Consider the following 18,231-nt stretch of genomic DNA (forward strand, 5'->3'; position numbering starts at 1 on the left):
ATTAAATTAGAAAAAAGAATACCTGAGCCTATCACAAGTCACTTGAGCTTTTTTCCATGTTCTTATTCTCTTAATTTAATTTGCCCAATTACATCAGGGAACAGGAGCAAGATTTTAAGTAATACTGATTTTTTTGGTGGTATTTTTACTCCAATTGCATTTCTAGAACACAGCAAGTCAAAACAGCAGAGCTTAAAAGTGATTTCAAGTGTTGTATTCTCCAGAGTTTTAGTATTCACATGCAGAGTATGTAGTATGATTTGACCCATATGCTTAAGTGGGTACAAATGTCATTTATTTATAGCACAAATAAACAGTAGGAAATGTCTATTTTGTTATCGCATACAATTCAGTATTGTTGCCACAAAGACAATTAGCTGCCAGCCAGACATCTGAAATACGACCAACTCCACTTTACCTCCTATTTTTGGTTACTAATGTAGCTCCAAAGACCAGCAGTATGAAAGGGTGACCCACTTTTACATATATACACACATATATGCATGTATACATATATATGTGTATGCACCTGTACATGTATATAAAAACATTATGTTTACAAATCTGTATATCATTATGCTCATTACATATATTTAACCTTTTACTTAAGGAAAAATTATTATTATTATTCACATATTTACAAATATTCAAAAAAGACCTCTAATTTGATTCTTTATGGTTTATTTACTTCCACTGTGCAACATGCTGAAATGCATCACAAACTGGAACAGGAATGTCCCACAGGAACAGACTGAATCACTAGGGGAGTCAGAATTTGAACTCAGAACCTCCTGCCCATATCTGTAAGACTCCCTGAGACTGTACTAGCTACAGATACAGTCTATGTACTGTGAGAAGAGGATACAATCCATTTCCTGCTACCAATGCTTGTACCAAAATAACCAGTTGTACTTACTTTTTCTTCCCATGTGAGATAGTATCTCTCAGGGCAATTTAATCTTTTTGGGCACAAACACATTTCAAAAATCAGGTGTATGACAGAATGAAGAATTTACAGCATCCTCCACTGACTTCAGTGACTTAAAAATTAGTTCTGATTGCAGGACACATTTAAAAGGCTTAAGATAGAAAGACAATGCCACTACCCATTTTTAAACGCCAAACAAGTAATCTCGGTTGCGCCTCTGCTGGAAGTAGGGAAGAGAAAATATACCTGCTAAGCCATTCTTTGAGACCTTCATTGTGTCTGCTATAACAGTTTTAGAATTCGTTTATTCCCTTCTTCCACTCCCATCTCTCTCTGCTGTAACCTATGGATTGCCTTGCCCGAGATCTTACCCTCTTCATTTCCAAATTCCATTTTATGCGCAACATCCGTAGGAAATGAGAGTTTCACAGCAGTTCAGAAACAAAATCCCCTAAGCTACCTTCTCTAGATTTTCTGAGGTATTCTATTTTCTATGGTTTTGTCTTTCTGAGGCCAGGGCCAAGCTGTGTTTTCTGTGCACTGCACAGCACTGGACACGGTAGCAGAATGAAACAGTAGATCATTATAAAGATCGTATCGGCACTTTTTCCACCAAATTTTACTTCACATATACTTTTGTCCTTATATAGCATCACTGAAAGAGAAGTCAAAGCTCTATTGCTAGTGACCATGAAGTAAAAGTGTAACCTTATCTGTTGCACTGACTTCAATATTCTGAACACATGCACTAAAAAAAAAAGACCAAATGTCCACTAAGGGTCATCTGGTTAAGATATTAATTTCTTAATTTTTCCAGTTTCAAACAGGAAACAGCATCTGAGGTCAGGCATCTCGGACTCTCCCCACAGGGAAAGGTAGATGCAAGCGTTTTACATAAGAGAAATGAGGAGACTTGCATAACATTAAAAGATGAATCAGCAACAAGTATGAGAAAAGAAACAAACAGAAATGCTGACTCTTTATCTTTCTGTTTTAATGACACAATTTATTTCAAAGATGAGAATTAAGACCTGAAATTAATTTCTAAAAATTATTTATCCATTCTGGACATTCAATTTTACTTTCAAAGATACAAATGGCTACTTTATTAATCGAATAAAAAAAATCTCATAAAATATTTTTTAAAAGCATATATATTTTTAGCTCTCAAAGCATCTCTCTATGATTGGTACAAAACAAATACAAACATATTTCTGTATTAACCTAGAAAGTTGGTTGTGTGACGAAAAACAATCTGAAGCAAACATAGTATTTCCTTTTCAGAATGCATGAAATATTTCAAGTAAGTCAAACATGACCTGCAAAAAAATAACTGGAAGAGTCCCTTACCTGCCGAGAGATGGAGCTGCTTGTAGGATCTGGCACCGCAGAAATAAGGTTGGCAGTGCTCTTTCTATGAACACTATTCATACCAGGCATTTTAGTGATTTTACAGGCTTTGCTACTAGAACTAGAGTTTTTACGTTTTTTTCCTTCTGATTTGTCGAAAGAAAGGGCTAGAGAAGACACTGCATTATGTGCTCCCAGGGAATGGTCCCCTGAGTGGTGCACAAGAGAAGATACAGACAGATTAGAAGAGTCAATACTGCTTACTACCATGCTCATATGTTTCACTGAGTCTGTTGAACTACTTGATAATGAAGTCCGTCCTGAGGGCTCCGATTTGGCACTGAGTGGGCTTGTTCCGTTATTTGTATTGTGCACAGACATACTGTTATAGGAAGATGTAGCCTGATAGGAGTTCAAAGTTGAACTGGGGTTCAGGACACAGTTCTTTTTGTGGGACCCTGAAAATGAAGACGAGGAAGATGTCTGCAAAGATAATGAGGATGATGACGACGATGACGACTGCGGCTTTTTCTTTTTGTTACTTGAAGACTCATCACTCCGAGATGACAGGTCTTTCACTTTTGAGGATTTGCTGGTTTTTGTTTTGGATGGCTTGTGGGATGGAGAAGGGATGACTGCTGGCACTGGTGACACAGCTGATGGTGCCTTAAAAGTTGAGTCCATGATACTTAGGCTTGCAGCCACATGAGGAAAAGCTGTAGTGTGTGACATAATGGAATTCGTATCTGACGTTGTCACAAAGGCTGCATTTGATAACATGGCTGATGTCATTATGTAAGAAGAAGAAGTGATTCTTGAACTGATAGGTGTTGAAGGAATATACACTGCACTGGGGTTGCTGAAAGGCTGCAAGACTGATGCTGGAAAAGGAGTGGAGACATGTGCTGCTGGAGAAGGCATGGGACTATCTGCCGCAGGAGGAATTTTCCTAAATAGAGAGGAGGGGGGGGAAAAAAAAAAAGAAAGTTTTAGATGCATGAAAAATTCCATCCAAACGATGCAGATAGGAAGTGATTTCTGGGAAGGATCAACTTATTAAAAAAGGCAAACCTAGTTCATTCTAATTTTGATTCCTATTCTACTAATCACATATATTTTAATAGTCACAGTTCAAAATCAGCTCTGCATTCTACAACAGCTTAAAAATGGTTTTACTTCTGATTCCCCCCCCCCCCCCCCCCCCTTTTTTAAACTTGCAATTCCATTATGGGGTTCTTTGGGATTTAATACAAACAACAAAACCCAAAACACGTGTGTTTTAATATTGTAAGGATTCTGGAAAGGTGGGTCATGAAGTATATTTTCCTAAAAAATTAATTTTGAAACAAGGTACATTAAATCTGTGAAGGCAGCGGAGACCTAACAGAGGATGATTAGGTAAAGAACTATGCAGTGTAATTTTCCCTACAAAATTCTGTCATGGAACATGAGCCCTAAACTGCGTAACTCAGTTAAACCAGAACTGAGCTCTGCTTCAGCACAAGTGCCCCATGCAGCAATTAAGTGCATAGTGTTACAATTCAATCACTTTATTACAAATTTCATTTTCTTTTTTCCTCTCCTATTTTACCAAACAATTAAAAAATGCAAATAAAATGCCTGATAGTGAGATCTATAAACATTCTAGTCACTACGTTTCATTCATTGCATATGTTTTGCTTGAAAGTTCAAGTTGTGGAACAGTTTCAGTATCAACCTAAACTCATGGGTTAGATTTGATGAGGGTAGTAACTGAGCCAGTTTGGGGGTTTGTGAAGCACTTAATCACTGAGCTTAAAGAGGAAAGCTCATCCCTTTCCCAATGCAGTGCTATTCCCAACAGCTCATTTGCGAGCTGGTTAGACAGGATTAACTAGGTAAGTTATTGACTAATTTCACTGATATTGAAAAACTGACAGAGTATTAACAATGCTTGATAAGCTTGATAACTAGTTGAATACTACTCTCAGAATAAAATTGAGTAATATTACCTGTGAAATTAGTAGAATGTATTCAACTTCCTTTCTATTCAGCCACCATCTTTATTATTTTATCTAGTCCAGTGTTAACAAAGAACCAGACTTCCATAATGTCTCTTGGAAAATTATCATGTGAGCTTTTGTAATTATTTAGACTAAAATTTAATTCACAGTTTAATCCTATTTCTCTTTGTTAAGAAGCTGTACATCACCATAACTCTGCCCTTGTTATCCTCACTACTGACACCTTGTCAGTTTTTAAAGGCTTACTCTTGCCCTCAAAGAAGTGTGATAAAAGAGCAGCACTGGGTGTGCTGTTTTATCATAAATCGAATCCTAATTACAAGTGCTCTTTCCTGGTATTCTTCCTATGGAGACTGTCAGACAGAACACTGTTTATGGCACAATTACATAAGGGATTACATACAGTCCATGCAGCTAGAAATGAGGAAGTCCTACTGCCTGTGACTTGCTACACGAACAAAGCTGCTTATCAGATCCATTCCTCAGTTTATTTTTAAAGAAGGGCCAATAATTCTTACCCACCTTTGTAAAGTATTTTGAGAACTAGGCATAAAAAGTACTTTGTAAATGTTATTATCATTCTCAAAATATGGCCTTGCATCCCTTTACCCTTTGTCTCAGCTGGAGGAGCCACAGCTACAGAGCTGCACTAGCACGGGTTATAAAATAACAGCTTTGCGCATACCCCTGCTTGGGGAAGACAGGAAAAGATCAGGAGGGTTGAGGACAACAGAAGAATACAATAGGGGTTAAGCACTGTGAGCTTCCTGTGTTACACAGACAAGTAAGTACGGATGGAATTAATTACAATATTAGAGATTACATAAACAGCTAGAATTTGGGAAAACATTTAAAATTGGATTTAGTGGGAGCAGGATGAGGCCTGTTTATTTCTTCTATCATATAACTACCATAGACGTTATTTTTGTTTTTCATGATAGTCGTGGTACTAGTGACACATTTTCTCAGATGCCCGAGTATCTTTTCTCCTGACAAAGCCAATAGATAACAAGTTTTCATCTTCCTATTTAAGGAAACCAAATTAGTTTTATCTGTGGAAGGCAACAGACACTAGTTAACAGCCAAATTTACAAAGTAGAAGAGAGGAACCCTTTGCAGATCAAGCGTGATCTGTCTCTAAACAGACATGAAACTGGCCCTTTTATGGCAAACCCAACCATTTCCAAACTATGTCTCCCAGCACAGTAGCACTGTTACCATCAAGTTACCAGGTTAGTCAGACAAGCCAAGCTTTAGTGTTTCAAAAATATATTTAAATAAAAATCAAACCTTGTTTATCTAATGGCTGGCATCCCATGAATATAACACAGTCCTGATAATAAACAGTGACATGAAACACTGCACTTTAGTGTCATTACATTGGAAGAAGAATGCATATTCTGTAGCAGAATACCCCCAAAAAATCAATCCTATCTGCAGATGCCATGAGCTTTTCAAATATTTATTTTTTTTAAAAAGAATTAGCATCTTTTTTAGAAGCGCAGTCTATTTTAATGTATCTGTGTAGCCAAAGCCTATAGTGCTTGGAACCTGCATACATGATACAGAGGTGCTTCAATAGTGAGTAATAATCAGAATGTTAGGACCCCAAAGCCAGTAAGGGCACTAAGGACTAAAAAACTATCATATTCCATCTTATGCACAGGCAAATGTGTACTGAGTTCCTTATCTTACAATACACGAGTCTTACAGAGCAAAGTCTGAATGGGTGATATGGGTGCATGATACAGGTATAAAAATCTAGGCAAAATCTAACCTGTGTGTTATAAAATGACATGGTATCAAAACATATCTCCAAACCCAGAAAACACTGAGCTTTAATGCTTTTAAGTAATGTTAACAGAACTACTGAATTATTCCTCCCCAGATTCAGAGAGACTAAAAAAAAGGCCTAAATCTGGCAGAAATTTACATCAGAATAGGAGATTATTCTGTTGTGCTCCATATTCCTTACCAGAGAAAAGAGAATTTGTACTCATATTACTGCTATGCCTTAGTACAGAGGTAATTTTACAAACGCTTCCCATGGAGTGTTTAATTTAGAAGTTTTACAGAATTAAAAATGTTAAACTACCCACCAAGTGTAAAAATCCCACTTACTTCCACATCTGTGAGTTCAAGTGTTTTTCTACCATGGAGTTTAGTGCGAATCGAAAATGGTCCCATCTTCTGTCAAAGACATAGTACCCTCTTCCCATTAAGCGACTGCCATATGAACAAAACTGAAAGAAAAGATATTTCAACGTTGTTTATAAAAAATATTTCTACATTATAAAATAATTATCATTTATAGATCGAGGAACACCTTTCAGCTCAGTGGAAAGTATACTTCATACTTCACTAACAAGTCAGTTTACTGTCAGGTCCCTATGTGTGACAGGGAAAGAATATAAATGCTAAGGTACTGTTAAGGAAGCAATTCTGGCTAATAATACTCTTACTGCCTCAGAATGACAGTTACACCATTCTGTGCACATTAAATCTTGTAATTGTGTAACAGGAATAAAAATATAACTGAAGAGGAAAAAGGTGCAATAGGAGCATCTCTAGTATCTATTTAATAAACAAACAAACCAGTGACATTTCAGTAAAAAAATAAATTATCGTCCATGGCACCTGCGCTACAACAGAGCATCAGATACCCTCTTCACAGTGTATGAAAATCATCTAGAGGAGTAGTAAATATTTTGAGAATTCTACAGAGCTCAGACGTATTTGCTCTGCTTCCTCTGGAGAACTTCCTGGAAAGTCCTACTACACTGAAATGGCATGATCAGGAATCTACCCTTTCTTCAGTTCAGTCTTACTGATGTCACATTACATAGAGAACTGCTGCAACAGCTATTCGTGGGAGAGAAACCTGTTATAAATCATCTTCAGAAAACAAGACAACCCTCCATCATGCAAGGACCAAGTCACACAAATTCTGGCTGAGAGCAGAAGCTACCAATGCAGTAGGAAAGCAGCCATTTAAAGTACTTTTCAGCTTAATGGACAGCGAGTGGTGACAGTAACTGTTTATCTTAAGTCTGTTTCATGACAAGGTTAAACAGGTTAATTAAAACCACCACCTAAGCTGATAAACTAGCCTCACCTCCCAGGGATACAGATCAGTTACCACTAAGAGGTAGTTTAAGAAGCTACTGCCTTTTCCTGGTCAATTACTACTACCTAGCTGGGAGGGAGACTATGTGAGGAAAACAGTCCACTTCAATATGAAATTTAGCAAGTTAGCATGAACTGCGCTGAAGGCGATTTACAACACCTTCTCTGACTTCATGTTGATATGGACTAAGAACAGTTGCACTATCAGTAACTGCTTCAGTTGAGAGATGCTACAATTTCAAAGAACAGATGAGTCAGTGGGATTTGCCTTGAAACAGAACTAGGATCCTAAAACAAAACAGCTATTGACAGCCATGCATCATTGATGATGCCTGTACAAGAACTGGCTGCACTTAGATTATTTTTTAAATTGTGTGGATGCACATGCAGTGAGCCTTTAGGTTTTAATTCATAAAGAAGCAGCCAGCAAAAATGAAGTAGAATACAAGAGTACCAAGGAAGCAGGAGGTTGCCGCATATCATAGTACTACATGGACTATAATAATTCTTATTTCTGTGTAAGAACTATACACAGAATTTCATCTGACAGACATTTTATGTTCAGCTCATACTTCTTCCTAGTGTCTGACAGTAACAAGTTCCCCTTTGCTCTGGGGAATACAGACAATGCTACAGTTATCACAGTGTTCGTTTTATTCTGCATATCATATGGAAAACACATAAGTGAAGTCTTCATTAATTTTATTCCTTGGCTCAATTTTGATGAGAACCAACGGCTTAGAAGTTCAAGAGCTCTCCCATTGCTTCTTGGTTTGTACAGTGTAAACAAATTCACGCTGCAGAGATAATGCCACAAGGCAGCTCTTACTGCTTGCAATGAAATTTCTCACTAACACAGGAGAAAGACAAGAACAGCTGCCAGAGAAGCACATACTTAAGCCACCACCAGAGCAGATGGGCTATGCCGTGCTCTGGCCTTTCCATTTTTAGATGAATGAAGCAATAGCTTCTAAGTCCACATACACTCACATAAATTATATTTAATTACTGCTTCAAACCAGACTACAAAAATCAATGAAGCACCGTAGACGCCCTTTGCTGCCATATGATTTTCAGAACTATAACAAATTGCAAGGTACAGTTTCATAAGAACTATGACCACAAAGATTATCTGTTCATATCAATTTAAAACAATGCAACTTTTCTCAGTTTAGCAGAATTACACCTGAGTTGCAGTCTACTGAGAGGAAAATCTAAAAACTAGAACTTCTGATTTTCTGCTGCTCATCCTGTCCTGCAACCTAGCAATGCTTGTCACATGACCAGTCTTCTCCTCCTACCTTATCCCATCCACACCATTTTCTGTCAAAGGTATTTGTTCTCTTTAGAATACAGTTTTCAGAATATAAGGTCCTCATTCCTTACATTTTTACTAAATTACTTTTTTCTCCCCTCTCTAATAACATAAGAATAACGGCAAGGCATGCCAGAGATGGACACATACCCCAAGAGGTCTGGGATGGTGTCCAGAAAAATGACAGTCTAATTTCTCAGATTCTTCAGCTCCATCCGCTTCTCCTTCATCACTGGACAATCTGCTCGTTAAATCTCCTCCCATGGAAGGCAGTGGCAGTTCTGGTACGTACCCACTGTGGTTTGAAGAACTGTTGCTGTTTATGCTATTTGCAGATGATGGTCTAGAAGAAGAATATACACTTAAATCATCAGTGTCCAAAGGCTCTGCAGACCTACCTGCCAGAGTCAAGCGTCAAAGTAAATTATACCAGAAATGATCATATAAAGAAGGACCGTAACATACAGAACAGCTGACATTTGGTCTTGTCAGAAATATATCATGGGTTAACATCAAGTTAATGTTAGCAGAAGCACCTTTGTATTGCCCTGAGATTTTATATTTGCCATGAGGTTGAGTTTAAGATCTTGAGAGAGGCAAAGTATACAAAAAATGCAAAGAAAAATCAGACGTATAATCTTCTTACATAGCACCATTACTCTACTACTTGATTGATCCCAAGGGTCCAGTTATGAAATTTTATTTCATACCAAAATTCTACTGAAATTAGTGTACTAAATATAAAAAGAGTGCTCAGCTGACACCCTCTACAGCTAGATTAGTAAGTGAAGTAACTGGAAGGACCTCTTACAGCATGTAGGTTTTCTTTACCTTTGTCTAAAATCCAGTAAAACAAAGTAGGAATGCCTTTGCACTACCAGTTATGATGGTGCCTTGCCTTTCAAAAGTAGCTTGGAAATAAATCAGATTAGAAGTGGGGGTGAAAAGGATTCTCAATTACAGTCTGTACAACCAAGTATGTATGTGGACCTCTGAAGTTGGAGGACATGTCTGCATTGAGCAAAATCTGAAAATCTTCTTCAATCTCATGAATTTATGCTATCAGGACACAGCAGACGCTAAGACTGTGGACAGGTGCCCTCTTCTGAACTGAGCAGGGATTGCTCAACAATGCCCATCAGCTAGAAGTAACTGCTGCAGTTGCTGTTGCAAGGGATAGATTGTCTGAGTGCTCCTTAGCCTTCAGGAAAAGTTGGCCAGGTCAAGCCAAGTCACCTTCAGTGAAACCAGCAAGCTTTGCCTCAGCAGAGCAGGGAGCACTCACATAACCTCTTCCAGCAGCAGAGCTGCAGGCTTGCTGGCTCCCAGCAGAGTGGTAGCAAGGCCTTCCTCTGGCATGGCTACTTGGAAAAACAGACAGGACGACAGAACGGAGGCACTATAGCAGAAACAGAATTGAGATTGTACAAACACAACGTATGACTGCTAAAATCCTGCTCCTCATGTAACACTACCTTTGCAATTTCTTCAGCTGACTCTCACTGAATTGCATTCCAGTTTTGTTTCTTTGACTGTAACACCTACTAAAAACAATGTCTGCCCGTTCCCCTGTGCTCCTCTCTATGTAAGGACTGTATAAGGTCACTCCTTTTACAAGAATTATGCAGACTTCTCACCAATGTATTTATTTACGGGTATTTTTTCATTGTTCTTTCACTCAAACCCTGGAAGACCTACCTCTGCCATTGTATGAATAAAATTTCATTACGGCTTGATGAACAGAAAACATTGGAAATGGCTGTCTCTGTAAGACTTGAGATAGCAAATACAACAAGTATCTCTTTGAAATAGGGACTATCTTAGTACAAAAGCCCCAAAATGGGCACCCAATTATGACCAAGGCTTCTGCAAAGAAATGAAATATGAAACAAAATAAATATGAACAAAACCAACTAGTTTAGTTCTATCTACTCCAGCCAAAACTAGTACCAGAAAAAAACCCCATCCAACGAAACAAAACATACAGGAAGTTTACCAGAGGATAAGTAGAATTCAGTAGATCCAATACATCATACTAGTTTTTCTAAAGGGATGCCTTTAGAAGTTTGCATTGTCTGTCTGAAGACTGTTTTTGCCTTTTACAAGAAAAATCTTCAAAATGAGGAAAGATATACTATGGACAGTTTCAAATCAATAGTTTTAAGAACTAGCTGCTAACATTGTCAATTACACTAAATTACACCTTTTTTTTAGAAGACATTCCATTAATGTAATTGGTGAAGTATTTTGCAGAGAAAAATTCTACATAAATGTACAATTTCACCACCTGTACCTACCCTGATGCATGTAAGTAGAATTCTATTCCTAAAAGTGTCAGAATGGCTCAAATGTAAACTTTCCTAATTATTACTGACCATTTTAGCAAAAAAACGCAGTTAGTCTGAGATTCCGATCAGAGGGTGGAGGCCACTCCTCACCCCATTCCCAATCAGACCACAGGCTACCACAGACAGATTTAGGTTAATAGAAATGTAGTCTATCTTCTACTGCTAAGAGAAACTCTTACATTAATATGTTTTATCGTGCAATAGGCTAAAGAAATACCAAATGCTTATAAAATAAACTCTATGAAAGACAACGACATTTCTTACAGCACTTTCAGAATGCAACATTCCACACTGGAGAATTGCTTACCTTGGAAGTACAGAATTTGGTGGTCTAGATTTTGCAGGAGATGTTACTTTAGATTCTTGCCCAGAGTTCACTGAAGATCCTGACAGAGAGTCTTGTGCTGGTGTGGGCTGGCTCTGATAGCTTTCCCTTGCAGATGGTGGATGCTCTTTGTCTTTTGCAACTTCTTTTTCCCTGGATCGAGCTTTGTGTTCAGCTAGAAGGATGTCAAACTGTTTTTTACGGCCTGGAACTGCTCGTCGATGATTAAGTGAATGAGTCTAAAAATAGGGTGGTTAAAAAGCATTTGTGTGTGCATGACATTGTTTATGAGTCCTCTATACTTCTGATACACCACAACTCTAAAAGATAAAATCTACTTCAAATAACTTTAGCCACAATTATGGAAAGAAAGCTGTTATTCCACATTATCTTTGATAATTTATGAAGTCATTCTTAAGAAATGCCAACATCAACACTAAAATTACTTTTTGCAACAATTTCATATAATAGAGTCTATTGACTTACCTTTTCCAAAACAGAAAATACAATTCCAAACATTTTAAAATATTAAGAATTAACATTATTGTAGCTTTTAACTTACAATGAAAAACTGATTTCATTGGATTGAAAAATGTGCATAGCTTAAAGTGAATTTAACTGATCATCTCTACTGACAAGCAGCACATACACATACAAATGTTCGTTATAAATGTCTTGCATTGCTGCTACTTTTTGACATGAGACTTATTACTATCACAAGGGCAGCCTCCAAGTAATTTATTATACAAAAATCATGTTAATTTTTTACTAAAAATTGGCTGTACTTCAACATTGTTGCACACAGGAACCAAAAAAGGAGCATTTAAAATAACATTTGTGCTTCTACATGAAACATTAATGCTTTTTGCATAACAAAATGACAAGAAAAAAAATCTTTTTAGAGGTATCAGTGGAATAATGCAGATGCTCTGATTCAAAGAAACAGAATTACTCAAAAGAATTACCTGAAGACAGCGTCTGAATACCATACCCATTGTCTGTTAGACAGGAGCAGGTATGACCTCTCAAACTACTGTGGTAGGATTTAAACTACAACAAAGCATCTGATATTTTATCTTCTAAGAAAAATACCTTGCAGGTGAGCGATCTTGTGCAAGGTTTCTTTGTTTCAGGATCCAGTACTCCACAGTGTTTATTTGGGTCAAATTCTCTTTCTGTGTGATGGGGGGGTAGGGAGAAAAAGGAGAAAAAAAATAGATTATTACAGAAATTTTAACCAGAGTAGCTATAATTTTTGCCTGATAGTACTTGATTCAACCAGGCTCAACCTGAACCACTGTTCCCAACCCCAGCACCCCATAATAGTGTGACGTGCATCACTCACAGTTGTGCATTTTTTTGTCCTTACATGTACCAAACTATTTAGAGCAGGATTTCACAGACTTTATAGAAATAAGTCTGCTTACAGAACTGTGCTCAACGGAGTGGCCCAAACACAGGACCAAGCCAAATACCTGTGAGTTCAATTCCCTCTCTAACGCTGGCTGCCTCTGAGGCCGTGAAATACAGCATTTGTAAATCTAGCTTCTGAGTTTGGCTAAGACACGTACAGACTAAATATCACAAGTGCTTTGAACAACATTTCTTTGACATACTCAGAAATTCTAAAAAACAACCCGAGGTGTCTCAAAAGTTAATGGAAGATTACTAGTGGCATTTTAAAAACAAAATTTATCTAAATCTGTCCCCGAAATATGTGTAAAAATAACGTGTATGTTAGTTATCTCCCTACGTGAAGGGAGGCATGGAGTTTAAAGTTTGCAGAGATTATGAAAAAAAGGCATTTACATGAGTTCTACACATGATTAGCATTAAAAGTGCATTAATATTTAATATGCTGTATTTGCATATTTCATTTTCATTAATATTTTAGTATTTATATACCACAGATAGCATCACCTCCTTTAGGTTATGTTAATATAATTTTAGGCTTTGCACTAGAGCTGTAACAAAACTATGGACACACACTTTTTAGTTTATGTCGCCCAAAAAAATCTACCATTATCTTTATACACCTTGACAATGTATGTTTTAATTGGCAGACTGCTTTGCTTTTGTTTGATAGTGGAATATAAACTATTTACCAAAGCCTTTTTTAACTATACAGTGGTGTTACATTCAGATATAATAAACATCCTGTACTCAAATACAACATTTAATCTGAGAATCTAAAAATTATTTATAAACAAACAAATCGGAGCTAAGCTGAAGACAGCAATTCACAGCTATGTTACAATGTTATGACAGCATCACAGCAAGCAGAACAGCTGGAAGAAGAAACGTGAGGCCAAGCCTATGTTAGACAACAACTGTCATCCAAATACCACAGTTACTAGCAGTTTTATGTATTCTGCTATATGGACTTAAAAATGATAAAGCAAACATTAAATGGTTATGTTATCAATCTATTAGCAGAGACATACCAAAAAGTGAGCTTGAAAACAACAGTTGGCATTGGGTTTTTTGGTGAAATCTACAAAGGGACTGAAAACTGTCAGAAGTAGTTGTAGATTCTGTGGCCTTTACAGCACAACAGAAACAGAAAAGTAGCTGTGTATGACTAAATATAATAAACATTTTTTTCTACTTAATGGATGAAAACACATGTTCATGAACTAAAGGAGGTAATTACTCCTGGTTTTTGAGTGTATGATATTCCTATCACCGTTTCCTGAATCACCCGCTTAAAAACCTTCAATGCAAATTGAAAAACACACTAAATACGCTATATGAACTTATAAATATGCCTTCAAATGAAAAATCCTGAGGGTAATCATAGGGCTGTAGAACATGTTCTGAAAGACACCAGGCAAGGACTGTTTTGGACCAACAGGGAAACATACTTCAAAAATCGAAAGTGCTCCCTTGGGGAGCATCCAGATTGCTGCTTGTCAGTGAGAGTGTCAAGAAAGACTTGCAGGACTGATGATAGAAAAGCCAGTTTTTAGGAAACCAGACAGAGGTAAAATCAACAGAATGAATTATAGTCAGAAAAAGTGGAAGCCTCCGCCATCTACCGAACAACAAAATAACATGCTTTCCCTGAGAAACAGAAAATACTAAACAAACAGGAAACCACTTCTCCTGGCTGAAGCGTGCGTGGCTGTTCCAGAGAAATCATGAACATCTAATTGCCAGCTACAGACGTGCCTGGTTCGGGCAACACATTAAATGAAGATTATAATCTTCTTATCAATAACAAAATGCAGCTTCTGACTACCTCTGTATTAGGAAATGTGTAGCGTGAGAACCCCTAGACTCCTGTGCACAGGCACAGCTTGACAAAGCTGTTTCTCCAGAATGGATTCCACTTCTTCATGTTCAGTAGATGGAGTAAAGAGCTTTCATTATAAACTCACTGAAAGAGGAGGAAGGGTCAAAACTGAATTGTCTCAAACTCCTGTTTGCAACACAACAAATACTCTTGGTGTAAACTGGGCATCTGCATTCTTTAACTTCACCCCAAAGAGAACAAGAATTTAGGAAAAAAATTTTTTTTTTGCAGTTTGCTACTAGGGAACACTGATCCACTTATGGTGGGCAGCTACAGACTGTCTTTTGTGGTTCCACAAGCTGTTTCCTCTCTCTCACCAACAACAGCACTCCTGAAAACAGGGCAGGTTCATTCATCACCCAAACAACCACCAGCTCTCAGCAAAGAAAAAAACCAAACTTCAGCCACAGTCAGGGAAATGGTATGAGAGAGAGTGGAGGTTGCTAAAAAGATAAGAAAACAGATCTAAACCAGTCAGACCTATTAAGTAGCTTCAAAAATTAACAGCTGTACAGTTCCACAGCACTGGACTCAGGGAAACCTAAACCTAAATGAGCCACCGTCTCATTCTTTTAATGTGAAATGAATGAAATTTATGGGATATCTAAAATAATCATCTCATTGACCTTCCAAGATCTTTTTCTCAGCCTTTGCACAGTTCTGTATAATAATGGAGAGGAATCCATCATAGTGACACACAATCTACAGGCAATTCATCTACAGTGCTCTGAGGACTTCTCCTATTTGCATCATTGCTAAAGTACTGTGTAGCTGCATCAATATGTGAGGCATCAGAAACAAGACTGAACGGATTCTAAATGTGATAATGACAGAGGAGCTTTAAAAAAACCTATCACTTCTGTGGATTTGTTAACCATATAAAAGTAAACTAATGCCTACTGGAGTGCTCAAACAGTCCTGTGCAGAGTTCCAGCCTATTTGGAAATTTCCAGCAGTGAAACGTTCCCTCGCCCAGAAGACACTGCGAGTGATATGACAGCTTAGAGACAGAGTAATGATGCAGTCACCTCCACAGAAAAAGCAAGCAAGTTGAAGGAAGGCCCTAAAGAAATGATTCTCCTTTATGAACACGTTTCAGTAAGTACTTGTACAAAAAAGGTACGAGTATCACCTACAGCCCTGCAGTGGTACATGGTGACATGAGGAAAACAAGTATCTCAAAAAGTATCAGTTTCAATTGCCCAAGTAGGAATTCAGAACTGATTAGCTAAATTAAGCATTTAAACCATTAAAGGAAATAATAGGTTAAAAGAAACCAATATTTTAAATTAACTGCAAAATATATACAGTTTTTATTAGAATAACAAATTGGATCTTAGCAAGTGAAATGTAAGGTTTAAAAGCCTAAGCAGCTACTTTCTCTTAATATTTTTTCATTTTGTGGAACGCTATCATGAACAACGGTTCTGTTTTCTCGTATGCCACCTTTAACTAGTTAAGAAAGCAATCAGTGTACTGAATCCTTTAAGGCAATGGCGTTGTTCCATACCCCACACAGCCCTAGCAAACACCTCGCACTCGTCTGGAATCAAGCCAAGGCAGCAGTACTGTAGGCTAACTGCCAAATTTGAGAAAATGAAAAAAATAAACCTGATATTCAGTCAAAAAATCAGGCACACTCATTAACTGGAAATGAAAGCATTTATCTGGTACAACTTAAACTTGGTTCATAACTAGTGCACATTTAGAAATCACGTGAACTAACTTTCTGCCAAACTGACGATCTAATGCGGATCATGCTGCCATTAGCAAAATTAGCCTTTCAGTACACACAAGAAGTTCCTGCCCAAATCACAAAGTACTGCCAGCTGATGAATAGACCCTGCACAGCTTCTGAAGCCGTAAACTCGAGTCAGTTACTTTTGTTAAAAAAAAATAAATAAAAAAAATTCCCTCAAAACACTTTGTTTCCTTTCATTCTGAACAAAAATATGTTTTCAAGCTTTAAGGGGAAATTCTCTACTTGCTGCCCAACAGCTGGCATGGGTCACCTCTGGGGAACTCCACGGAAAATAGTTCTTCCTCCCCATGGATAGCAACTTTTCGAATGGAGCCTCTGCCCTCCCACGATGGGGTGTTCTGTGCTATGCTGGCAGATTTGCATGAGGATCTACATCCTCAATACTGCCCTGCCTAAAGCCATCCAGAGCATTTCCACATTTAATGTCACTGCCTCAACCCCACCATCCTGTCTTCCTGAGAAAGATCCAAGATCCCTACACTACAAACATCTTCACTCATGTGTGAATCACAGGGGGAGATGGGGCGAGGGGAATTATGACTTTTAAGACTTCCCCAGCATTCCTCATACCTTCTTAGAATTTTCTAGTATTTAAAACCAAGAAAGAAGATTCTTTAAAAAATCATGACTTGGTGGATAATCCAACATCTTAAACCTCAACTATTCAACTTGATCATGACTATACTAAAATCACCCAACCAAGGCACATTTTCTTCTGTTGTAAACAGACCCAAATTACATAATGGCTTGAGGAAGCCTTCTGCCTTTCTGTTTTAATGAATTTACTTCCTTAGAAATGTGTATTTGGCCTGATGACCAGTTAAGAAACGCATTAAACACTCTAATTTCAAGCTAAACAGAATGTGTACTTTGAAAATATTTTACACATGCTCAGAGTGTGAAAGCTTTCTTTTTCATATATGCAAACTGGCATCTCAGTTTTTTAAAAAAAAAAATCAAACCAAAACCAGGCTACAGCATTTTATTAGTACATTATTTCTGAGCTATAGAAATATTAATGAAGAAAGATGGACTACCTCAAAAGATGAACTACAACATCACTTACCTGAAAGTCTTTTGTAAGGCTTGTTACTGCTTTTAGTGCCATTTTGGTGTTTCTTGTCTATTGATGGAGCTATAATTCCTTTGCCATTCAGAATCTTTTCTGGTGATGGTGGCACTGACTTGGATGTCAAACCAGATTTAACCAAAGTTGGAGCAGGTATGGTGGATGAAGAGGCTGAGGAGGAGGTGATGGTGGTAGTGGTTGCAGAATTCATTTTAACATTGGCACCATCTGCCTTCACTAGGTTAGGAATTTTCTCTAGACTGACTACTGGAACAGGAACGCTGCAAAAGCAAAGAAAAATCTTCAAGTTGTATTTTCTGTATTTTCTGTACCAAAGACTTAGAGTTACTTAATCCCCTTCCACAGATATAAAAATTTTCATGCAAGTGACACAATATCTTCATACCAGACTAAAATGAAATACTTAGTACCATTATTGACTATTTTTGTCCAATCAAATGTTTACAAACCCAGGCATTTGTAAAGCCTGGCAATGTACAGAATTATGAAAATGAACCTTGGTATTTTTTTTTTTTAAGATCCAATCCACTACTATTCACAAACAAAGTAAGTCTTTGGTACTAAGCAAAACACCCCCTTACATATATGGTCTCATGTCTTTAACACAGGCCCATATCAGATATGTGTATGCTGTACTAAACTCACCATAATAATGAAGTAGTTTGCTAACAATATTTAAAAAAACCCCA

At 37.5% G+C, this 18,231-nt stretch overlaps 1 protein-coding gene across 4 annotated transcripts in view; it reads right to left on the bottom strand.

The window, feature by feature from the left end:
* Positions 1-18,231, bottom strand: part of ATXN7L1 (ataxin 7 like 1) — a 120,507-nt gene that overhangs the window by 7,966 nt on the left and 94,310 nt on the right. For all 4 annotated transcript variants that reach the window (XM_075491757.1, XM_075491763.1, XM_075491772.1 and 1 more), the window contains 6 exons: positions 17,519-17,802; positions 12,488-12,570; positions 11,378-11,634; positions 8,873-9,065; positions 6,403-6,524; positions 2,279-3,227 (listed from right to left, as the gene is read on the bottom strand). In XM_075491757.1, the coding sequence (XP_075347872.1) occupies positions 2,279-3,227; positions 6,403-6,524; positions 8,873-9,065; positions 11,378-11,634; positions 12,488-12,570; positions 17,519-17,802 (1,888 nt within the window). The remainder of the gene's footprint in view (positions 1-2,278; positions 3,228-6,402; positions 6,525-8,872; positions 9,066-11,377; positions 11,635-12,487; positions 12,571-17,518; positions 17,803-18,231) is intronic.

Source organism: Mycteria americana, chromosome 1 (genome assembly GCF_035582795.1).
Source record: "Mycteria americana isolate JAX WOST 10 ecotype Jacksonville Zoo and Gardens chromosome 1, USCA_MyAme_1.0, whole genome shotgun sequence".
NCBI lineage: Eukaryota > Metazoa > Chordata > Aves > Ciconiiformes > Ciconiidae > Mycteria > Mycteria americana.